Source organism: Pseudophryne corroboree, chromosome 1, assembly GCF_028390025.1.
Source record: "Pseudophryne corroboree isolate aPseCor3 chromosome 1, aPseCor3.hap2, whole genome shotgun sequence".
NCBI lineage: Eukaryota > Metazoa > Chordata > Amphibia > Anura > Myobatrachidae > Pseudophryne > Pseudophryne corroboree.
In genome coordinates, this window is record NC_086444.1 from 669037128 (window position 1) to 669063115 (window position 25988).

General features: G+C 47.0%; 1 protein-coding gene across 1 annotated transcript in view; it reads right to left on the reverse strand.

Annotated features, from left to right (window-relative positions):
- Positions 1-25988, reverse strand: part of UPF1 (UPF1 RNA helicase and ATPase) — a 477022-nt gene that overhangs the window by 389871 nt on the left and 61163 nt on the right. Inside the window, exon 3 of the mRNA XM_063955016.1 lies at positions 16822-16911. Within this exon, the coding sequence (XP_063811086.1) occupies positions 16822-16911 (90 nt within the window). The remainder of the gene's footprint in view (positions 1-16821; positions 16912-25988) is intronic.

The window sequence follows — 25988 nt, forward strand, 5'->3', positions numbered from 1 at the left end:
CTTTTGTAGAAGCCGGGGAGGGCTTCTGTTCCTGGGAAGGAGCTGCCTGTTGCTGTCTCTTCCCTCGTCCTCTGCCTCGTGGCAGATATGAATAGCCCTTTGCTCTCTTATTTTTAAAGGAACGAAAGGGCTGCGGTTGAAAGGTCGGTGCCTTTTTCTGTTGGGGAGTGACTTGAGGTAGAAAGGTGGATTTCCCGGCCGTAGCCGTGGCCACCAAATCCGATAGACCGACCCCAAATAACTCCTCTACGCATCGCCTGTCCACTGTCGTGTCCATAAAGCTCTTCTGGCCGAAATGGACATAGCACTTACCCGTGATGCCAGTGTGCAGATATCTCTCTGTGCATCACGCATATAAAGAAATGCATCCTTTATTTGTTCTAACGACAGTAAAATATTGTCCCTGTCCAGGGTATCAATATTTTCGATCAGGGACTCTGACCAAACTACCCCAGCACTGCACATCCAGGCAGTCGCAATAGCTGGTCGTAGTATAACACCTGCATGTGTGTATACCTTTTTGGATATTTTCCATCCTCCTATCTGATGGATCTTTAAGTGCGGCCGTCTCAGGAGAGGGTAACGCCACTTGTTTTGATAAGCGTGTTAGCGCTTTGTCCACCCTAGGAGGTGTTTCCCAGCGCTCCCTAACCTCTGGCGGGAAAGGGTATAAAGCCAATAACTTCTTTTAAATTAGCAGTTTTTTATCGGGGCACCCCACGCTTCATCACACACGTCATTTAATTCTTCTGATTCGGTAAAAACTACTGGTAGTTTTTTCACACCCCACATAATACCCTGTTTAGTGGTACCTGTAGTATCAGCTAAATGTAACATCTCCTTTATTGCCAAAATCATATAACGTGTGGCCCTTCTGGAAAATACGGTTGATTCGTCACCTTCACCACCGGAATCAGTGCCTGTGTCTGGGTCTGTGTCGACCGACTGAGGCAAGGGACGTTTTACAGCCCCTGACGGTGTTTGAGGCGCCTGGACAGGCACTAATTGAGTGTCCGGCCGCCTCATGTCGGCAAACGACTGCTTAAGCGAGTTGACGCTATCCCGTATTCCACAAATAAAGGCATCCATTCTGGTGTCGACCCCCTAGGAGGTGACATCCTCATATTTGGCAATTGCTCCGCCTCCACACCAATAACGTCCTCATACATGTCGACACACACGTACCGACACACAGCAGACACACAGGGAATGCTCTATACGAAGACAGGACCCACTAGCCCTTTGGGGAGACAGAGGGAGAGTCTGCCAGCACACACCAAAAAGCGCTATATATGACAGGGATAGCCTTATGATTAAGTGCTCCCTTATAGCTGCTTTTATATTAATATATTGCCATTTATTTTGCCCCCCCTCTCTGTTATACCCTGTTTCTGTAGTGCAGTGCAGGGGAGAGACCTGGGAGCCTTCCTGACCAGCGGAGCTGTGACAGAAAATGGCGCCGTGTGCTGAGGAGATAGGCCCCGCCCCTTTTTCGGCGGGCTCGTCTCCCGCTATTTAGTACATTTAGGCAGGGGTAAATATCTCCATATAGCCTCTGGGGCTATATGTGAGGTATTTTTAGCCTTTTTAAAGGTTTTCATTTGCCTCCCAGGGCGCCCCCCCCCCAGCGCCCTGCACCCTCAGTGACTGCCGTGTGAAGTGTGCTGAGAGGAAAATGGCGCACAGCTGCAGTGCTGTGCGCTACCTTAAGAAGACTGCAGGAGTCTTCAGCCGCCGATTCTGGACCTCTTCTTGCTTCAGCATCTGTGAGGGGGCCGGCGGCGTGGCTCCGGTGACCATCCAGGCTGTACCTGTGATCGTCCCTCTGGAGCTTCATGTCCAGTAGCCAAGAAGCCAATCCATCCTGCACGCAGGTGAGTTCACTTCTTCTCCCCTCTGTCCCTCGTTGCAGTGATCCTGTTGCCAGCAGGAATCACTGTAAAATAAAAAACCTAAGCTAAACTCTCTAAGCAGCTCTTTATGAGAGCCACCTAGAATTGCACCCTTCTCGGCCGGGCACAAAAATCTAACTGGAGTCTGGAGGAGGGTCATAGGGGGAGGAGCCAGTACACACCACCTGACCTGTAAAAGCTTTACTTTTGTGCCCTGTCTCCTGCGGAGCCGCTATTCCCCATGGTCCTTTCAGGAACCCCAGCATCCACTTAGGACGATAGAGAAAGGATTTACCGGTAGGTATTAAAATCCTATTTTCTCCTTCGTCCTAGAGGATGCTGGGGACTCCAAAAGGACCATGGGGTCTATACCAAAGCTCCAGACCGAGCGGGAGAGTGCGGATGACTCTACAGCACCGATTGAGCAAACATGAGGTCCTCATCAGCCAGAGTATCAAACTTGTAGAATTTTGCAAAAGTGTTTGAACTACGACCAAGTAGCTGCTCGACAAAGTTGTAACGCCGAGAGACCCCGGGCAGTCGCCCAAAGACGAGCCCACCCTCCTAGTGGAATGGGCCTTCACCGATTTCGGTAACGGCAATCCAGCCGTAGAATGAGCATGTTGAATCGTAGTACAGATCCAACGTGCAATAGTCTGCTTAGAAGCAGGAGCCCCAACCTTGTTGGAAGCATACAGAACAAACAGAGCCTCTGCTTTCCCAATACGAGCCGTTCTGGCTACATAAATTTTCAAAGCCCTGACCACATCGAGAGACTTTGACTCAGCCAAGGCTTCAGTACCCCAGGTACCCCAATAGGTTGGTTCATGTGAAACGAAGAAACCACCTTTGGGAGAAATTGTTGACGAGTCCTCAACTCCGCTCTATCTACATGGAAAACCAAGTAGGGGCTTTTGTGAGACAAAGCCGCCAACTCTGACACCTGCCTTGCAGACGCCAAGGCCAATAGCATGACCACTTTCCAAGTGAGAAATTTCAACTCAATCTTTTGTAAAGGTTCAAACCAATGCGACGTAAGGAACTGTAACACCACATTAAGGTCTCATGGTGCCACTGGGGGCACAAATGGAGGCTGGATGTGCAGCACGCCCTTCACGAAAGTCTGTACTTCTGGAAGCGAGGCCAATTCCTTTTGAAATAAAATAGATAAGGCCAAGATCTGCACTTTAATGGAGCCTAACTTAAGGCCCGCATCCACACCAGCTTGCAAAAAATGGAGAAAACGACCCCGCTGAAATTCTTCCGCAGGCGCCTTCTTGGATTCGCACCAAGACACATTTTTTCTAAATACGGTGGTAATGCTTCGCCGTTACCTCCTTTCTAGCTTTCAGTAGAGTGGGGATGACTTCTCCGGGAATACCCTTTCGAGCTAGGATTCAACCGCCATGCCGACAAACGCAACCACAGTAAGTCTTGGAACACGCACGGCCCTTGCTGTAATAGATCCTCTCTTAGAGGAAGAGGCCAGGGATCTCCTATGAGTAATTCCTGAAGATCTGGATACCAGGCCCTCCGTGGCCAATCTGGAACAACGAGTATCGCCTGAACCCTTGTTCTTCTTATGATCCTTATCACCTTTGGGATGAGAGGAAGTGGAGGGAACACATAGACTGACCGAAACACCTATGGCGTCACTAGAGCATCCACAGCTACTGCCTGAGGGTCCCTTGACCTGGAACAATAAGTCTGAAGCTTCTTGTTGAGGCGAGACGCCATCATGTCTATTTGAGGAATTCCCCAACGACCAGTCACTTCTGCAAAGACCTCTTGATGAAGACCCCACTCTCCTGGATGGAGATCGTGTCTGCTGAGGAAGTCTGCTTCCCAGTTGTCCACGCCTGGAATGAAAACCGCTGACAGAGCGCTTGCATGTTTTTCCGCCCAGCAAAGAATCTTTGTGGCCTCCGCCATCGCCGCTCTGCTCCTTGTTCCGCCTTAGCGGTTTATGTGCGCCATCGCTGTTATGTTGTCCGACTGAATCAGGACGGGTAGGCTGCGCAGCAGATGTTCCGCTTGTAGAAGGCCGTTGTAGATGGCCCTTAATTCCAGAATGTTTATGTGTAGACAAGCTTCTTGGCTTGACCATTTTCCCTGGAAATGTACCCCCTGTGTGACTGCTCCCCAACCTCGGAGACTCGCATCCGTGGTCACCAAGATCCAATCTTGGATCCCGAACCTGCGACCCTCTAGAAGGAGAGAAAGTTGGAGCCACCACAGGAGAGAAATCCTGGCCCTGGGGGACAGGCTTATCTTACGGTGCATGTGTAGATGGGACCCGAACCACTTGTTCAACAGGTCCCACTGAAAAGTTATAACATGGAACCTGCCAAACGGAATGGCCTCGTAGGCCACCACCATTTTCCCCAACACTCGAGTACATTGATGAATAGACACTCTTGCCGGTTTCAGAAGCTTCTTGACCATGTTCTGGAGTTCCAGAGCTTTTTCCAACGGGAAAAAATTATCTGTAGTTCCGTGTCCAGAATCATGCCCAAAAACGACAGCCGTGTTGTCGGAATCAACTGCGACTTTAGCAAATTTAGGAGCCAGCCATGTTGCTGCAGAACTGTCAGGGAGAGCGCAACTTTTTTAGCAACTCCTCCTGTGATCTCGCCTTTATCAGGAGATCTTCCAAGTATGGGATAATTGTGACCCCTTGCTTGCGCAGGAGTACCATCATTTCCGCCATTACCTTGGTGAAAATCCTCGGGGCCGTGGAAAGACCAAACGGCAACGTCTGAAATTGGTAGTGACAATCCTGAAGAGCGAACCTCAGGTACGCCTGATGTGGAGGATATATGGGGACATGTAGGTAAGCATCTTTTATGTCGACTGACACCATAAAATCCTCCCCCTCCAGACTGGAGATCACTGCCCTGAGAGATTCCATCTTGAATTTGAGTCTTTTTAAATACAGATTGAGGGATTTTAAGTTTAGAATCGGTCTGACCGAGCCATCCGGTTTTCGGGACCACGAACAGGGTTGAATAAAACCCTTCCCCCCGCTGTAACAGAGGTACCGCGACAATGACTTGATGCCGACACAGCTTTTGTATTGCCGCACACACTACCTCTCTTTCTGGAAAAGAAGCTAGCAAGGCAGATTTGAAAAATCGGTGCAGAGGCACATCTTGAAACTCCAGTTTGTATCCTTGGGTCACAATTTCCAGCACCCAATGATCCAGGCCAGAGTGAACCTAGACCTGACTGAAGAGCTGAAGACGCGCCCCCACCAGTGCGGACTCCCGCAGCGGAGCCCCAGCGTCAAGCGGTGGATTTGGCAGAAGCCGGGGAGGACATCTGCTCCTGGAAGCTTGCCACAGCCGGCGATCTTTTTCCTTTACCTCTAGCAGCAAGGAAAGAGGACCCTCATCCTTTCCTGAATTTATGAGACCGAAAGGACTGCATCTGGTATTGAGGGGTTTTCTTTTGCTGTGGGGGGACAAAAGGCAAAAAGGATGACTTACCCACGGTAGCTGTAGAAACCAGGTCCGCGAGGCCTTCACAAAACAAAACTTCACCTTTGAAGGGCAGAGCCTCCATAGCCTTTTTAGAATCAGCATCACCATTCCATTGATGAGTCCACAACGCCCTCCTAGCCGAGATTGCCATGGCATTGGCCCTTGAAGCCAAGAGGCCAATATCTCTTGCAGCGTCCTTTAGATAAACTGCAGCGTCCCTGATGTGACCCAGCGTCAAAAGCATGCTTTCCCTATGCAGGGTGTCTATTTCAGATGACAAGTGATCTTCAAGGTAGTTTCCTGCTTACGATCGGCAGGATCTTTAAGTGCTGCCATGTCCGGGGACGGTAGCGCCACCTTCTTGAACAAACGCGCCAGGGCTTTGTCCCCCATAGGGAAGGATTCCCACCGTACATATACCCCGAGGGAAATGGATACGCCATAGAAATCCTCCTGGGAATCAGTAGTCTCTCGTCAGGAGATACCCAAGCTTTTTCAAAAAGAGCGTTCAGTTCATGAGAGGGAGGAAAAGTTACCTCAGGTTTCTTTCCCTTAAACATACAGACCCTTGTCTCAGAACAGCGGGGTCTTCTGTGATATGTAACACTTCTTTTATTGCCACAATCATGTACTGAATAATCTTAGCCACCTTAGGATATAACTTGGCATCATTATAGTCAACACTGGATTCTGAATCCGTGTCGGTATCTGTGTCTGCTATCTGGGTAAATGAACGTTTCTGGGACCCTGAGGGGGTCTGAGATTGTGACAAAACATCTCCCATGGATTGTCTCCATGCTTGGTTCTGAGTCTCAGATTTGTCCAACCTCTTGTGCAACAAAGCCAAACTTGTATTTAAAACACTCTACATCTCTACCCAATCAGCAGTCGGCTGTGCCGACAGAGTCACGCCCTCATTCTGTTCAGTCCCCACCTGGGAAGAGCTTTCAGCCTCAGAAATGTCGACACACGCGTACCGACACCCACAAACACACTGGGCTATAGGGGACAGACCCACAGTAAGGCCCTTCAGTGAGACAGAGAGGGGGTTTGCCAGCTCACACCCAGCGCCTCATCGGTCTGAAAGAATTAAATAATGCCCCAGACCTATAAGCGCTTTTATATAATAGTAACCAACACCAAATTGCTGTGCCCCTCCCTTGTTTTTTGCACCCTTTTACTTGTGACAGCAGTGAAGGGCCAGGAGCAGCGTCTCTGCAGCAAGCAGAGATAAAATGGCGCTGGTTAGAGCTGGAGGACGAAGCCCCGCCCCCGCAATGGCGCGCTTGTGTCCTGCTTTTCTGTATACTGGCGGGGGTCTGTATACAGTGCCTTTGCACTATATACCAACTTGCCAGTCTCCGTTAGAGGTTTTATTGCTGCCCAGGGCGCCCCCCCTGCGCCCATGTAGTGCCTTGTGTGTGTGGGAGCAATGGCGTGCAGCGCGACCGCTGCGCGGTACCTCAAGGAAGAACTGAAGTCTTCTGTCGCCTCTTAAGTCTTCTTGCTTCTGCTACTCACCCGGCTTCTTACTTCAGGCTCTGTGAGGGCGGCGGCGGCGCGGCTCCGGAAACGAACAGCTAGACTATACCAAGTGATCAGACCCTCTCGAGCGAATGGTGTCCAGTAGCCCAAGAAGCAGAACCTTTGAACTCACAGAAGTAGGTCTGCTTCTCTCCCCTCAGTCCCACGAAGCAGGGAGCCTGTTGCCAGCAGTGCTCCCTGAAAATAATAAACCTAACAAAAGTCTTTTTTAGAGAAACTCTGTAGAGCTCCCCTAGTGTGTGACCAGTCTCCTCTGGGCACAGAATCTAACAGAGGTCTGGAGGAGGGGCATAGAGGGAGGAGCCAGTTCACACCCATTAAAGTCTTAAAGTGCCCATGTCTCCTGCGGATCCAGTCTATACCCCCATGGTCCTTTTGGAGTCCCCAGCATCCTCTAGGACGAAGGAGAAAACTGATTTGCCTGAGCCAAGAGACAGGGATATATGGACGGACCCACTGCATGCTGGGAGGCCAAAAAGCTTTGACCGTTTGGTGCAGAATCGCTGTCGCTACCACCATATCCCAATGTATCCTGTGGATATCCTGTGGACCCTGCAGGAGAAAAACCTACTTTCGGACATCCCAGAATTTGCCAACACCTTCTACAAAAGGTCAGTAAACAGAGGCTACAAAAGCAGCATGCTTTTTATATTACTAATTCTCACTTTTAAACAGAGGAACTTCAGACTTCCCGTTCCGTTCCGGCTTGATGCTGTGAGGTGGTCTCCCAGCACTGCTCCGGGAAGCACACGGCCACATAGCTTTTAAAAGCCGTTTTTACGGCTTTCACCGAGACCCGTAGTTTCTCTCATTACCCGCCGCGCCGACGCTGTCCTCTCCTGCAGCCGCTGAGACAGGAAAAGAGACGCGACAACCCCAATATGGCGTCGAGCAGCACTACCCCACCGGCGTCTCCCGCGGCTAAGAAAACCGCAACTGCCCTGTTTGCCAGAGATCCTCCTCAGGTCAGTCACCCCCCGGATGCCCCAATTACCTATTCTGAACTGGCAAGCTGCTATAACCAGCACCATGGGTCCCCGGTTATCTAAGGCTGTGTCTGATATTACACAGCAGCTTCAACACCTCACACATAAGGTGTCAGTCCATGATAATCAAATATGGGTTTTAAGCCATGATAAGGAGACCGCTCAATGCTCCATCCTTCGTCTACAAAAAGAAAATGACCAATTATGGAACAGTCTGGAAGACGCAGAAAATCGCTCACGACGGAACAATATTAGGTTAGTGGGCTTACCTGAGACCATAAAAGGTGCTGACCTAGTTAATTTTGTTCAGACCACTCTGCCATCCCTCTTAAATATCACAGATGCTTGTAAAGACCTCGTAATTGAAAGGGTACATAGAGTGGGGCCCCCTCCACGTACAACTTATGGCTGCCCGCGGATCACGCTTTTCCGTTGCCTCAACTATCTCTATAAAATGGCCTTTTGGACAGTCTCCCGTGAACAAAGATCTGTGATGTGGGAAAATACTCGTCTATTTATTTTCCAGGATTTTTCTGCCGAATTGACCAGGGCTAGAAAAGAGTTTAACCTGGTTTGCCCTAAATTAGTTCAGGAGAAACTGAAATTTTCTATGCTTTACCCTGCAAAACTCAGAATCTATGAAGGTGACAAACCGCTGGACTTTACATCTCCTGATGATGCCTTGGCCTATCGTCATGATGGAGCCTCTGATAATCGGGAAGACACTGCCGATGTTCCTTCTGCTGCACCTTCTTAATTTACCTATTCTCCTGCCTCAGATTCCGCTGGATGGTCATTTTTCGACTCTCTACACTCACGACCCACTGCAAGACATTCTCCCTGACATGATGTGCTGGTCGTATGAGTCTATTCTTTCATTTATACTGCAAGAATGTTTTCAGGATCACTTTGAACCTCATCACTGTTTAATTTTACATATCAGGTTGTCTACTAAGACTATTATTTTTTTTCTATGCCATTTAAAAAAAAAAAAAAAAGAATTTACTTACCGATAATTCTATTTCTCATAGTCCGTAGTGGATGCTGGGGACTCCGTAAGGACCATGGGGAATAGCGGCTCCGCAGGAGACTGGGCACATCTAAAGAAAGCTTTAGGACTAACTGGTGTGCACTGGCTCCTCCCCCTATGACCCTCCTCCAAGCCTCAGTTAGGATACTGTGCCCGGACGAGCGTACACAATAAGGAAGGATTTTGAATCCCGGGTTAGACTCATACCAGCCACACCAATCACACCGTATAACTTGTGATCTGAACCCAGTTAACAGTATGATAACAGAGGAGCCTCTGAAAAGATGGCTCCCAACAATAATAACCCGATTTTTGTAACTATGTACAAGTATTGCAGACAATCCGCATTTGGGATGGGCGCCCAGCATCCACTACGGACTATGAGAAATAGAATTATCGGTAAGTAAATTCTTATTTTCTCTAACGTCCTAAGTGGATGCTGGGGACTCCGTAAGGACCATGGGGATTATACCAAAGCTCCCAAACGGGCGGGAGAGTGCGGATGACTCTGCAGCACCGAATGAGAGAACTCCAGGTCCTCCTCAGCCAGGGTATCAAATTTGTAGAATTTAGCAAACGTGTTTGCCCCTGACCAAGTAACTGCTCGGCAAAGTTGTAAAGCCGAGACCCCTCGGGCAGCCGCCCAAGATGAGCCCACTTTCCTTGTGGAACGGGCTTTTACAGATTTTAGCTGTGGCAGGCCTGCCACAGAATGTGCAAGCTGAATTGTACTACAAATCCAACGAGCAATAGTCTGCTTAGAAGCAGGAGCACCCAGCTTGTTGGGTGCATACAGGATAAACAGCGAGTCAGATTTCCTGACTCCAGCCGTCCTGGAATATTTTCAGGGCCCTGACAACATCCAGCAACTTGGATTCCTCCAAGTCCCTAGTAGCCGCAGGCACCACAACAGGTTGGTTCAGGTGAAAACGCTGGAACCACCTTAGGGAGAAACTGAGGACGAGTCCTCAATTCCGCCCTGTCCGAATGGAAAATCAGATAAGGGCTTTTACAGGATAAAGCCGCCAATTCTGACACGCGCCTGGCCCAGGCCAGGGCCAACAGCATGACCACTTTCCATGTGAGATATTTTAACTCCACAGATTTAAGTGGTTCAACCAATGTGACTTTTGGAACCCAAACTACATTGAGATCCCAAATTGCCACTGGAGGCACAAAAGGAGGCGCAATACCTGTCGAGTTTTTTAATCATGTGGACGACTTCTGGGTGAAGTCCCCACTCTCCCGGGTGGAGGTCGTGCTGAGGAAGTCTGCTTCCCAGTTGTCCACTCCCGGAATGAATACTGTTGACAGTGCTATCACATGATTTTCCGCCCAGCGAAGAATCCCTGCAGCTCCTGCCATTGCCCTCCTGCTTCTTGTGCCACCCTGTCTGTTTACGTGGGTGACTGCCATGATGTTGTCCGACTGGATCAACACCGGCTGACCTTGAAGCTGAGGTCTTGCTAAGCTTAGAGCATTGTAAATGGCCCTTATCTTCAGGATATTTATGTGAAGTGATGTATCCAGGCTTGACCCTAAGCCCTGGATATTCCTTCCCTGTGTGACTGCTCCCCAGCCTCGCAGGCTGGCATCCGTGGTCACCAGGACCCAGTCCTGAATGCCGAATCTGCGGCCCTCTAGAAGATGAGCACTCTGCAACCACCACAGGATGGATACCCTTGTCCTTGGTGACAGGGTTATCCGCTGATGCATCTGAAAATGCGACCCGGACCATTTGTCCAGTAGGTTCCACTGGAAAGTTCTTGCGTGGAATCTAGCGAATGGGATTGCTTCGTAGGAAGCCACCATTTTTACCCCGAACCCTTGTGCATTGATGCACTGAGCCTTGGTTCGGTTTTAGGAGGTTCCTGACTAGCTCGGATAACTCCCTGGCTTTCTCTTCCGGGAGAAACTTTTTTTTTTTTTTTTTTTGGACTGTGTCCAGGAACATCCCTAGGAAACAGAAGACAAGTCGTCGGAACCAGCTGCGATTTTGGAATATTGAGAATCCAATCGTGCTGCCGCAACACTACCTGAGATAGTGCTACACCGACTTCCAACTGTTCCCTGGATCTTACCCTTATCAGGGAATCGTCCAAGTAAGGGATAACTAAAATTTCCTTCCTTCGAAGGGATATCATTTCGGCCATTACCTTGGTAAAGACCCGGGGTGCCGTGGACCATCCCTACGGCAGCGTCTGAACTGATAGTGACAGTTCTGTACCATAACCTGAGGTACCCTTGGTGAGAAGGGTAAATTTTGACATGAAGGTAAGCATCCTTGATGTCCCGAGACATCATGTAGTCCCCTTCTTCCAGGTTCGCAATCACTGCTCTGAGTGACTCAATCTTGAATTTGAACCTCTGTATGTAAGTGTTCAAAGATTTTAGATTTAGAATCGGTCTCACCGAGCCGTCTGGCTTCGGTACCACAATAGTGTGGAATAATACCCCGTTCCCTGTTGCAGGAGGGGTACCTTGATTATCACCTGCTGGGAATACAGCTTGTGAATGGCTTCCAAAACTGCCTCCCTGTCAGAGGGAGACGTCGGTGAAGCCGACTTTTGGAAACGGCGAGGGGGAGACGTCTCGAATTCCAATATGTACCCTTGAGATATTACCTGAAGGATCCAGGGGTCTACTTGCGAGTGAGCCCACTGCGCACTGAAATTCATTGAGAACGGGCCCCCACCGTGCCTGAGCTTGTAAGGCCCTAGCGTCATACTGAGGGCTTGGCAGAGGCGGGAAAGGGTTTCTGTTCCTGGGAACTGGCTAATCTCTTCAGCCTTTTTCCTCTCCCTCTGTCACGAGCAGAAAAGAGGAACCTTTTGTCCGCTTGCCAACAAAGGACTGCGCCTGATAATACGGCGTCTTATTTTGAGAGGCGACCTGGGGTACAAACGTGGATTTCCCAGTTGTTGCCGTGGCCACCAGGTCTAAAAGACCGACCCCAAATGTCCCTTTTCAAAGGCAATACTTCCAAATGCTGTTTGGAATCCGCATCACCTGACCATTTTACTGGTAGAATTGGACAACGCACTTATACTTGATGCCAGTCGGCAAATATTCCGCTGTGCATCATGCATATATAGAAATGCATCTTTTAAATGCTCTATAGGCAATAATATACTATCCTTATCTAGGATATCAATATTTCCAGTCAGGGAATCCGACCATGCCAACCCAGCACTGCACCTCCAGGCTGAGGCGATTGCTGGTCGCAGTATAACACCAGTATGTGTGTAAATACCTTTTTGGATACCCTCCTGCTTTCTATCAGCAGGATCCTTAAGGGCGGCCATCTCATGAGAGGGTAGAGCCCTTGTTCTTACAAGCGTGTGAGTGCCTTATCCCCCCTAGGGGGTGTTTCCCAACGCACCCTAACCTCTGGCGGGAAAGGGTATGCAGCCAATACTTTTAAGAAATTATCAATTGTTATCGGGGGGAAACCCACGCATCATCACACACCTCATTTTATTTCTCAGATTCAGGAAAACTACAGGTAGTTTTTCCCTCACCGAACATAATACCCCTTTTTGGTGGTACTCGTATTATCAGAAATGTATAAAAACATTTGCCATTGTCTCAATCATGTAACGTGTGGCCCTACTGGAAATCACGGTTGTCTCTTCACCGTCGACACAGGAGTCAGTATCCGTGTCGGCGTCTGTATCTGCCATCTGAGGTAACGGCCGCTTTAGAGCCCCTGACGGCCTATGAGACGTCTGGACAGGCACAAGCTGAGTAGCCGGCTGTCTCATGTCAACCACTGTTTTTTTATATAGAGCTGACACTGTCACGTAATTTTCAACAGTACATCCACTCAGGTGTCGACCCCCTAGGGGGTGACATCACTGTTACAGACACTCTGCTCCGTCTCCACATCATTTTTCTCCTCATACATGTCGACACAAACGTACCGACACACCGCACACACACAGGGAATGCTCTGATAGAGGACAGGACCCCACTAGCCCTTTGGGGAGACAGAGGGAGAGTATGCCAGCACACACCAGAGCGCTATATATATACAGGGATAACCTTATATAAGTGTTTTTCCCTTATAGCTGCTGTATGTTTTAATACTGCGCCTAAATAGTGCCCCCCTCTCTTTTTTTTAACCCTTTCTGTAGTGCAGGGAAGAGTCAGGGAGCTTCCCTCCAACTGAGCTGTGAGGGAAAATGGCGCCAGTGTGCTGAGGAGATAAGGCCGCCGAAAAGGGGGCGGAGCCTATCTCCCGGTTTTTTGTATATTCTGGCAGGGGTTAAATGCATCCATATAGCCCAGGAGCTATATGTGATGCATTTTTTTTGCCATGTAAGGTATTTCTGTCATGTTTCATTGCGTCTCAGGGCGCCCCCCCCAGCGCCCTGCACCCTCAGTGACCGGAGTGTGAAGTGTGCTGAGAGCAATGGCGCACAGCTGCAGTGCTGTGCGCTACCTTATTTGAAGACAGGAACGTCTTCTGCCGCCGCTTTCTCCGGACCTCTTCGCTCTTCTGGCTCTGTAAGGGGGCCGGCGGCGCGGCTCCGGGACCCATCCAGGCTGAACCTGTGATCGTCCCTCTGGAGCTAATGTCCAGTAGCCAAGAAGCCCAATCCACTCTGCACGCAGGTGAGTTCGCTTCTTCTCCCCTTAGTCCCTCGATGCAGTGAGCCTGTTGCCAGCAGGTCTCACTGAAAATAACAAACCTAAACTAAAACTTTCACTAAGAAGCTCAGGAGAGCCCCTAGTGTGCACCCTTCTCGTCGGGCACAGAAATCTAACTGAGGCTTGGAGGAGGGTCATAGGGGGAGGAGCCAGTGCACACCAGTTAGTCCTAAAGCTTTCTTTAGATGTGCCCAGTCTCCTGCGGAGCCGCTATTCCCCATGGTCCTTACGGAGTCCCCAGCATCCACTTAGGACGTTAGAGAAAAGTATTTTAAATTCTACTAAGGTGGATGACTTTCTATATACTTACACTTAGCCACAGGCTTAACAAGGTAGTTCTTTTTTAGAATCATTGGCAGCATTTCATTGTACATTTTATTGGTCTCCTTTATTTATACCTAATTATTCGTGGAAGCGCTGCCTACCGGAATGCTAAGCCGAAATTCAACAGCGTTTGTTTTCTGTGTTATCTGAAATCTAAGTACCGGATTTCTGTCTGTATTAATACAGACATTATGTATATTTTGATTTGGTTTGTTTTTTGTTCTTCTTGTTTCACCTATGTCCCTCCTCCTCCTCTCCCCATTCCACCTAGATATAGAGGCACTGATTTATTACTTGCTTGTTGTTTTCAGTTGCTCGCTGTCACTTTGCTCTTCATTATAAATGACTGAAATTAAGATAGGCTCCCTTAATGTTGGGGGTATCAACTCTACAGCTAAGAGGAGCAAAATCCTCCAATATCTGACTAAACAAGATGTTTATATTATTTTCTTACAGGAGTCACACCTGACCCACCTAGAAACACTTAAACTTCAAATGCTTCAGTGGTTCTTGATTGCAGATGCCCCATTTAATTCCAAAGCACGCGGTGTGGTCTTATTAGCTAAACGCCATATCGAGTTGATGCGGATCCTACCGGTAGTTTCCTCATCACTGAACTCACTTTGTATGAGATCCCTTATATTTTTTGCAATATATATGCTCCTAATGTTTATAGTAAGTCATTTTTTCAATTGTTGATCTCCAAACTCATTCTTCCTCATGCCCATAACACTTTGATTATGTGTGGAGACTTTAAACTAATTACTTCCCCTTATCTAGACCGCTCGAACATTTCTGGTACTTCGCTTCACCTTCCTAAATTGGGTATTTCACATTTATGTTCCTCTTTACAGCTTGTCGGCATCTGGAGAGCTCTGCACCACTTGGACAAAAATTATACCTGTGTTTCAGCTGCACACAACACTTTCTCACGAATCGACTACAATTTTATATCACATCAACTATTTCCAAAAATCACTGACTCCGATATTGAACCAATGGCAATTTCTGATCACGCTTTGATTTGGTTTTCACTCTTAATTCGGCCTGAAAATAAACCCTCCCCTCAATGGTTCCCTCTACTCGTATTGCCCTCTCTACTGATCTTTTAAATAGCTTATTTAATGCTCTAAAACTTATGACGTACCACGCTAAGTTGCTTTATTCTCTTCTTTCCCCTGACTCTGCTACTGTGGCTTGGTCAAAGCCTTTAAAAGCTTGGCAATCCGATATAACAAGCATACAGGTTACCTCCGACATCACTAAGCATTATGAAACGACGCTGAAGCATTTGAAGTCCTAATATTTACAAGAAGTACATTTAAAAACAATCCATAGAGCCTATATTTCCCAGTCTCAGAGAGCTCACATGTTTCCTGAAACTGATAGTTCTTGTTCGAAATGTCGTTTCTAGAGCGGATTTTTTTCCACTACATGTGGAGGTGTGGGAAAATCAAACGCTTTTAATGTAAATTGCTCAACTACATAAATTCTTTGTTTAATCTCCAACTCTCTCCAAATCCTTCTGCTGGTCTCTTAGCTGATTTTAGGTGTTGGGCCCTTGGCACTCGCAAATCTACCATTCCGCCCCTACTAACGATTATAGTGACAGTGGCAAAGAAAATTATCTTGGTTCATTGGATATCTGCGTCCTCTCCATCCATATTAGAAGTCAGACAAAAACTACTCCAGTTAATGTATTTTGGTAGGAGAGATGCCTTTCCAGACTTAAATAAAAATGCAGAGAAATTCCATTTGAAATGGGAACCTTTTTTTTCTTTTTAAGACCCCTCCACACAAACTACCATTATGAACATTTTTGAAAATACAGATTGGCAAATTCTCCGTAACCTTACTTAGGCCCGTTCAAATAACATTTCCTATCCAAACCTTTAAACAATCAACCTGTATTTATTATTAAACACAATAGAGTGATTAGTTTTGTTTGGCTCTATGATAGACGGCAAGCTTCTCAAGCTTTATACATCTCCTATTACAAGTCTCTATATCCCCTCCCCCTCTCTTATGTCGATTATAATTTGTTCTAGTTTAATTGATTTTTTCTTTTTGTGAAAACTATTATGTCCTTTATGCTATATGTTCTATGTCATCACTAACTTGCTACTCAAAATTCTATTGTAAAATATTAGTGTGACATTAGGCGATCCCTTGGCCTTTCCAACTAGAATTGGTTATTTATAGCCTTTCACATGGACATCTACTTTTATTACACGAAAATTGCTTTCCAATTATCTGTTCTCTTACCGACTTTAGTCCTAACCTGGTTAACTCTCCTTCTCAAGTTGGCTCTTATCTATATTGCTAGACTCTTTTTGCCCTGTCCTTGATTATCTGACAAGAGGATTGTTCTTCTTCCACAACATAACCTGTGTATTGTTATTCTTGTTCTTTTGTATAGCCATCATTATATGTATTGTAATTTTGACTACTGTTACGATGGTTTTTCTTTAATATTAATAAAGAAATTGTTGTTAAAACCCCCCCCAAAAAAACAGAGTAACTTCAGGTAACACTTGTTCCTGTATAACCTGAAAATAAAGAATGTGACATACATTGCAAAGGAGATCAGCAGCCAGAGATAGTATTCACTGTGAAGGGACTTTTAGAACACCCTTTATATCATGGCCGAAAATATGGGACCTGCGGGTGGCTTCTTCGGCATCTGCATGTGGCTTGCAGAATGCAATGAGCACTACTCTGCAGCCTGTAGTGTTACTGTAGAGCTGTACATAGCATCCACACCTCTTCGGGCAGGGCCGACAGCCACCCCACTTAGACGTGACATGACAAGTTTATTACAGCAGTAGCTTACATTAGACAATATACTGTACTGTCACATGCTAGCATACTCAACTAAAATATAATAAAAACAAAAAGCTTGCTATTACCTGCCAGAAGTGTTTCCGCGTCCATTGCAGAACCATTTTTTACTTGTATTGCAGTAGACAACACAAGCTGGATCATGAATCCCACAATAGCTATACGGGGGGGAAAAAAAACAGAAAAAAAATCACACATTTAAGTATCAACATTATTAACCATAATTCTGCAGAGCTCAGAAACACAAGGCAAGTGTGTCGGCAGGTGCTTTCAAAATAAGGTTATCAATACCAATATGGCTGAAAATACATGACAACTTGATTGGATGCTGTAAATAATAGCATTTTAATTACCTACCAGTAAATCCTATTATCATAGTCCATAGGGGATACTGGGAATCCATTTAGTACCATGGGGTGTAGACGCGTTCACTAGGAGCCTGTGGCACTAAGAATTTGATAGTATGTGCTGGCTCCTCCCTCTATGCCCCTCCTACCAGACTCAGTCTAGGAAACTGTGCCCGAGGAGACGGACATACTTTGAGAGAAGGATAGATAAGGAAAGTAGTGAGATTACAAACCAACACACACAGAACAAGAGAAAAGCCATGCTAACCAAACTTGAAACCAGGAAACAGCAACAGCTGAACCAACCAGAATACTTAACCAAGTAACAGTGCAGGAAGAACGAAGCACCCGGCAGGTGCCCAGTATCCTCTACGGACGAGAAAAGGATTTACTGGTAGGTAATTAAAATCCCTTGGGGATACTGGGAATCCATTTAGTACCATGGGGATGTACCAAAGCTCCCAAACCGGGTGGGAGTGCTGAGGTTCCTGCAGAACTGACTGACCAAACTGAAGGTCCTCACAAGCCAACATATCGAACTTGTAAAACATTGCAAACATGTTCGAACCTGACCATGTTACTGATCGGCAGAGCTGTAAAGCAGAGACACCCCGGACAGCCGCCCAAGAAGAATCCACCGACCTAGTTGAGTGGGCCTGTACAGATTTTGGAAGTGGCAATCCTGCCGTGTAATAAGCATGATGGATAGGGAGTCTGATCCAGCATGAAATAGACTGCTTTGAAGATATACCTTGATAAAGGCTCCTATGTGAGCAGAAACGCGTTGGTGAGCTGATCGGGGAGACTGTAAGCAGACCGGAATATCTTTTCTTCAGGACACTGCAGGTACAGATAGAAGCACGGCACCTTAAGAAAATCGGGAGGTACCCGTGGGATACCATTAAGCTTGTTTGGGTGGGCATTTCATGACACCCCTGTAAATCCGGTACGCTTTTCTGCCTGACCATTGGTGGATTTTAGATGTGCATTGACATTTTTTACATTATTTGTGGAAAATCAATAAACTAGATTACACTATATATCCTCTCTCTTATAAATTTGGGGTCAATTTGGAGTAATTATCCCATCAGGAGGAGAGATGGGTCTGAACATTAGGACTGAAACGGACATTGTATATACTTCGGATTGGATTGAACTGGGACAGTAAATTACGCGATTTTATATAAATTTTATATACTTATATAGTTCAGTATGACTTGTCACAATCCATGCAGTTTCTCCTCCATGCCTGCGGTGGCGCTCTCTGCTCTGGTGCTCAGCACTCTCTGCTCTGTATCTGCAGCTTGGTAATTAGCTGTTACCACAGCTGTGAGCAGCACCTGAACTCACTACTTAGGCCAGCCACACAGGCTCCCTGTTGCCAGTTCATAGTGTCAAAGTTGTTTCAGCTCCTGGTCCTGGTTATGCTGGTCTCTACTACTAAATCGTCCATAGAACTGCCAGACTCTACCACAGTGCAATCCTGTCATCCTGCTACAGTGCATATTCTACCAGTGCTATCCTGTGATCCAGCTGCAGTGCAATCCTGGTACGTGCATACTCTACCACAGTGCAATCCTGTCATCCTGCTACAGTGCATATTCTACCAGTGCTATTCTGTGATCCAGCTACAGTGCAATCCTGGTACATGCCTATACCACAGTGCAATCCTATCATCCTGCTACAGTGCATATTCTACCAGTGCTATCCTGTGATCCAGCTACAGTGCAATCCTGGTACGTGCATACTCTACCACAGTGCAATCCTGTCATCCTGCTACAGTGCATATTCTACCAGTGCTATCCTGTGATCCAGCTACAGTACAATCCTGGTACGTGCATACTCTACCACAGTGCAATCCTGTCATCCTGCTACAGTGCATATTCTACCAGTGCTATCCTGTGATCCAACTACAGTGCATCCTGCTATGGTGCAATATCCACTACTGAACAATCCTATTGCAAAGTCATCCCATATGTCGGAATCCCAGCTATGAGTCAATTCGTGGGCTCGCTGCACTTCAACCTGTGGCGAGCAAAGTGAACCACCAGACACGTAGTCCCACTCGTTTGGTGGCATGGACCCTGCATCAGGAGTCTGTCCGTCTGCATTTCACCGGCTGTCAAGATTATGACGTCAGTCTCCTGATCTCCGGGATCCCAACCGCCGGTATATTTACTGCATCCCATGTCAAATCATTGGGTACATAAATAAATTGTACTCCCTTTATTAGGGTGAGTGAATTCAATTGTTTTATCACTGCCACAGCTCCAGCCTAAAGGAACGGGAGCTATTAAATTGTTTTCGTCACTGGGCGCATTTGACTTAACAGATTTCCGCTCGCAGTATTCTGAGGTGTGAGCAGAAATCTGGCCAAAGTCATTCATTTGGTCATCTTAACCACAGTGTGCACAGCTTTTGGATGCGTTAACTGACTTTAGATGGGAGAAAATGCTTTACACTGCTAATCCCCCGCATTTTGTTCGCAACAACGATAAGCAATGGGTGTCCAACGCCACTCATGCCCAATGGCACAAAATTGAATAGTTCCCATCAATTTACGCTTGGGAGAATGTTAAACCTTCCCCTATCCCATAGACAAGATTTTACTATACTGCAGGGAGTTTTGCCTGGTTATCACACTGATCACCAGGTAATAACCTCTATGGGGATTCCCCTCTTTCAAACAAGGGCACTTCCCCGTCTCTATAGGTGCCAGGATTGGGGAGACAGAGGCACTTAAAATCCCTCTCCCTTCACTGGCAATACTTTTTTCCTTTTTCGCATTAATTTGGCAAAGGTGCACATGCATGCCAACGTCACTGACCTGGGACTGGCCATACTGCTACTTGGGACTACCCACCAATCGTAAATGCAGGTGGGAAGAAGATAATATGTCTTTTTGGCACTTTACTGCAAATTACAAGCCACTGTCATCTGCAGTATTAAAGGTATATATTGATATCGAGTCCCACTCATCCTTCACAGCGAAGACATTAAGATGAGTCATTAGGAGCACAAAGTAACAGCGGCTAGTCCAGTGTAAAATCATGATTAGCATGCCCAAACTCCTGTTTGGGCTCCTAAACCAATTACTTTTTTTGAACATTTTTTTTTCTTGCCACTTAGGAGGCAGTGATGAGAAATGTCTCTCCCATGGCTAATGGGCACCTGAATGGAGCAACAACTGAATTGCTCTGTTTTGCACCCCTAGTGGTAGTTGCGGTGTTAAAAAAAATTGTCCCCCCACTAAATAGATGTAATATGGTGCGATTTTTATGTGTCTAAAAAAAAAAAAAAACCCGAACCAAATCGCATGTTTGTAACTTGCGATTTTTTACTAAAAAACGCAGATGCAATAGGGTGCAAATTTTAAGGTTAAAATGGAATACATATGCGATTGGCAATTTTTAGGTCATGTTTTTATTACTTTAAAAAAAAAAAAATTATGTGCAGGTCCCCCCCAAAACCATTACCAGCCGGTGCTGGTTCCAAAAATACAGTGGACAAAAATCAGGATTTTGGTACTTACCGATAAATCCCTTTCTCCGATTCCACAGGGGCCACTGGAGTGCAGATACAATGGGGATCTAGTAGGCAGTAACTGGGAGCTGGCACTTTAAATTTATAACTGTGACTAGCGCCTCCCCTACTATGTCCCCCCCCCCCCCCCCCCCTCCAAGCCAGTCTAGTTAAAACTGTGCCCAAGGAGAGCTGGAAAAGACCAACCTCAAAGTAGAGGTGGTTCGCTAAGCCAACTAAAACCAGATAATACCAAGGAAACCTGGAAACATAGCGATAGGGTAATAGGAACAAAACGCGTAGTCACACAGTGACATGCAACCCGATAAGTGTAGAAGGAGGAAAAAATAAGAATTTACTTACCGATAATTCTATTTCTCGGAGTCCGTAGTGGATGCTGGGGTTCCTGAAAGGACCATGGGGAATAGCGGCTCCGCAGGAGACAGGGCACAAAAAAGTAAAGCTTTTACCAGATCAGGTGGTGTGCACTGGCTCCTCCCCCTATGACCCTCCTCCAGACTCCAGTTAGGTACTGTGCCCGGACGAGCGTACACAATAAGGGAGGCAATTTGAATCCCGGGTAAGACTCATACCAGCCACACCAATCACACCGTACAACTTGTGATCTAAACCCAGTTAACAGTATGATAACAGAAAGAGCCTCTTAAAGATGGCTCCTTAACAATATAACCCGAATTTGTTAACAATAACTATGTACAGTATTGCAGATAATCCGCACTTGGGATGGGCGCCCAGCATCCACTACGGACTCCGAGAAATAGAATTATCGGTAAGTAAATTCTTATTTTCTCTATCGTCCTAAGTGGATGCTGGGGTTCCTGAAAGGACCATGGGGATTATACCAAAGCTCCCAAACGGGCGGGAGAGTGCGGATGACTCTGCAGCACCGAATGAGAGAATTCCAAGTCCTCTTTTGCCAGGGTATCAAATTTGTAGAATTTTACAAACGTGTTTTCCCCCGACCACGTAGCTGCTCGGCAGAATTGTAATGCCGAGACCCCTCGGGCAGCCGCCCAAGATGAGCCCACCTTCCTTGTGGAATGGGCCTTAACAGATTTAGGCTGTGGCAGGCCTGCCACAGAATGAGCAAGTTGAATTGTGTTACAAATCCAACGAGCAATCATCTGCTTAGAAGCAGGGGCACCCAACTTGTTGGGTGCATATAGTATCAACCGCGAGTCAGATTTTCTGACTTCAGCCGTCCTTGAAATGTATATTTTTAAGGCTCTGACAACGTCCAACAACTTGGAGTCCTCCAAGTCGCCAGTGGCCGCAGGCACCACAATAGGTTGGTTCAGGTGAAACGCTGATACCACCTTAGGGAGAAAATGCGGACGAGTCCTCAGTTCTGCCCTATCCGAATGGAAGATTAGATAAGGGCTTTTATAAGATAAAGCCGCCAATTCAGATACTCTCCTGGCGGAAGCCAGGGCCAGTAACATAGTCACTTTCCATGTGAGATATTTAAAATCCACATTTTTCAATGGTTCAAACCAATGGGATTTGAGGAAATCTAAAACTACATTTAGATCCCACGGTGCCACCGGAGGCACCACAGGAGGCTGTATATGCAGTACTCCTTTAACAAAAGTCTGTACCTCAGGAACTGAGGCCAATTCTTTTTGGAAGAATATTGACAGGGCCGAAATTTGAACCTTAATAGATCTCAATTTGAGACCCATAGACAATCCTGATTGTAGGAAATGTAGGAAACGACCCAGTTGAAATTCCTCCGTCGGAACACTCCGATCCTCGCACCACGCGACATATTTTCGCCAAATGCGGTGATAATGTTTCGCGGTGACTTCCTTCCTTGCCTTAATCAAGGTAGGAATGACTTCTTCTGGAATGCCTTTCCCTTTTAGGATCTGGCGTTCAACCGCCATGCCGTCAAACGCAGCCGCGGTAAGTCTTGAAAGAGACAGGGACCCTGTTGTAGCAGGTCCCTTCTCAGAAGTAGAGGGCACGGGTCGTCCGTGACCAACTCTTGAAGTTCCGGGTACCAAGTCCTTCTTGGCCAATCCGGAGCCACTAGTATTGTTCTTACTCCTCCTCACCGTATAATCTTCAATACCTTTGGTATGAGAGGCAGAGGAGGAAACACATATACTGATTTGTACACCCAAGGTGTTACCAGTGCGTCCACAGCTATTGCCTGTGGATCTCTTGACCTGGCGCAATACTTGTCCAGTTTCTTGTTGAGGCGAGACGCCATCATGTCTACCATTGGTCTTTCCCAACAGTTTATTAGCATGTGGAAGACTTCTGGATGAAGACCCCCCTCTCCCGGGGTGAATATCGTGTCTGCTGAGGAAGTCTGCTTCCCAGTTGTCCACGCCCGGGAAGAACACTGCTGACAGTGCTATTACGTGATTCTCCGCCCAGCGAAGAATCTTGGCAGCTTCTGCCATTGCACTCCTGCTTCTTGTGCCGCCCTGTCTGTTTACATGGGCGACCGCCGTGATGTTGTCCGACTGAATCAACACCGGTTTTCCTTGCAGGAGTGGTTCCGCCTGGCTTAGAGCATTTTAGATTGCTCTTAGTACCAGAATGTTTATGTGAAGAGACTTTTCCAGGTTCGTCCATACCCCCTGGAAGTTTCTTCCTTGTGTGACTGCTCCCCAACCTCTCAGGCTGGCGTCCGTGGTCACCAGGATCAAATCCTGTATGCCGAATCTGCGGCCCTCCAATAGATGAGCCTTTTGCAACCACCACAGAAGATATACCCTTGTCCTTGGCGACAGGGTTATTCGCAGGTGCATCTGAGGATGCGACCCTGACCATTTGTCCAACAGATCCCTTTGGAAAATTCTTGCATGGAATCTGCCGAATGGAATTGCTTCGTAAAAAGCCACCATTTTTCCCAGGACTCTTGTGCATTGATGTACAGACACCTTTCCTGGTTTTAGGAGGTTCCTGACAGGTCGGATAACTCCTTGGCTTTTTCCTCGGGAAGAAAAACCTTTTTCTGAACCGTGTCCAGAATCATCCCTAGGAACAGCAGACGTATCGTCGGAAAACAGCTGCGATTCTTGGAATATTTAGAATCCAGTCGTGCCGTCGAAGAACTACTTTAGATAGTGCTCTTCCGACCTCCAACTGTTCTCTGGAACTTGCCCTTTTTAGGTCGTGCAAGTAAGGGATAATTTAGATGCCTTTTTTCTTTGAAGAAACATCTTTTCGGCCATTACCTTGGTAAAAAGGCCCGGGGTGCCGTGGATAATTCAAACGGCATCGTCTGAAACTGATATTGACAGTTCTGTACCACGAACCAGAGGTACCCTTGATGAGAAGAACAAAATTTGGACATGGAGGTAATCCTTGATGTCCAGGGACACCATATAGTCCCCTTTTTTCCGGTTCGCTATCACTGCTCTGAGTGACTTTATCTCGATTTGAACCTTTTATGTAAGTGTTCAAAACATTTTAGATTTAGACTATGTGTCACCAAGCCGTCTGGCTTCAGTACCACAATATAGTGTGGAAAAATAATACCCTTTTCCTTGTCGTAGGAGGGGTACTTTGATTATCACCTGCTGGATATACAGCTTGTGAATTGTTTCCAATGCTGCCTCCCTGTCGGAGGGAGCCGTTGGTAAAGCAGACTTCAGGAACCTGCGAGGAGAAGATGTCTCGACTCTCCAATCTTTACCCCTGGGATAATACTCGTACGATCTAGGGGTCAACTTGCGAGTGATCCCACTGCGCCCTGAGACTCTTGAGACTACCCCCCCACCTTGAGTCCGCTTGCACGGCCCCAGCGTCATGCTGAGGACTTGGCAGACGCGGTGGAGGGCTTCTTTTCCTGGGAAAGGGCTGCCTGCTGCAGTCTACTTCCCTTACCTCTATGTCTGGGCAGATATGACTGGCCTTTTGCCTGCATGCCCTCATGGGAAAGGAAAGATTGAGGCTGAAAAGACGGTGTCTTTTTTAGCTGAGATGTAACTTGGGGTAAAAAAGGTTGGATTTCCCAGCTGTTGCTGTGGTCCCCAGGTCCGATGGACCGACCCCCAAATAACTCCTTCCCTTTATACAGCAATACTTCCATCTGCCGTATGGGATCTGTATCACCTGACCACTGTCGTGTCCCTGACATCTTCTGGGAGATATGGACAACGCACTTATCTTGATGCCAGAGAGCAAATATCCCTCTGTGCATCTCACATACATATATATAGAATGCATCCTATTAAATGCTCTACATGAATAAAATATTTTCAGTCAGGGAATCCGACCAAGCCAACCCAGCACTGCATCTCCAGGCTGATGGCGATCGCTGGTCGCAGTATAACCACCGTATGTGTGTATATACTTTTTAGGATATTTTTCCAGCTTCCTATCAGCTGGCTCCTTGAGGGCGGCCGTATCTGGAGACGGTAACGCCACTTGATAAGCGTGTGAGCGCCTTATCACCCTAAGGGGTGTTTCCCAACGTACCCTAATTTCTGGCGGGAAAGGGTATAACGCCAATATTTGCTATCGGGGTAACCCTACGCATCATCACACACTTCATTTTATTTTATCTGATTCAGGAAAAACTACAGGTAGTTTTTTCACTCCCACATAATACCCTTTCTTGTGGTACTTGTAGTATCAGAAACACGTAACACCTCCTTCATTGCCCTTAACGTGTGGCCCTAATGAGAAATACGTTTGTTTATTCACCGTCGACACTGTATTCAGTGTCCGTGTCTGTGTCTGTGTCGACCGACTGAGGTAAATGGGCGTTTTTAAAACCCCTGACGGTGTTTCTGAGACGCCTGGACCGGTCCTAATAGATTGTCGGCCGTCTCATGTCGTCAACCGACCTTGCAGCGTGTTGACATTCTCACGTAATTCTCTAAATAAGCCATCCATTCCGGTGTCGACTCCCTAGAGAGTGACATCACCATTACAGGCAATTTCTCCGCCTCCTCACCAACATCGTCCTCATACATGTCGACACACACGTACCGACACACAGCACACACACCGGGAATGCTCTGACAGAGGACAGGACCCACCAGCCCTTTGGGGAGACAGAGGGAGAGTCTGCCAGCACACACCAAAAACGCTATAATTATATAGGGACAACCTTATATAAGTGTTTCTCCCTTATAGCATCTTTTATATATATACAATATCGCCAAAATCAGTGCCCCCCCTCTCTGTTTTAACCCTGTTTCTGTAGTGCAGTGCAGGGGAGAGCCTGGGAGCCTTCTCTCCAGCTTTTCTGTGAGAGAAAATGGCGCTGTGTGCTGAGGAGATAGGCCCCGCCCCTTTTTCGGCGGGCTCGTCTCCCGCTATTTTTGAAGTTAGGCAGGGGTTAAATATCTCCATATAGCCTCTGTGGGCTATATGTGAGG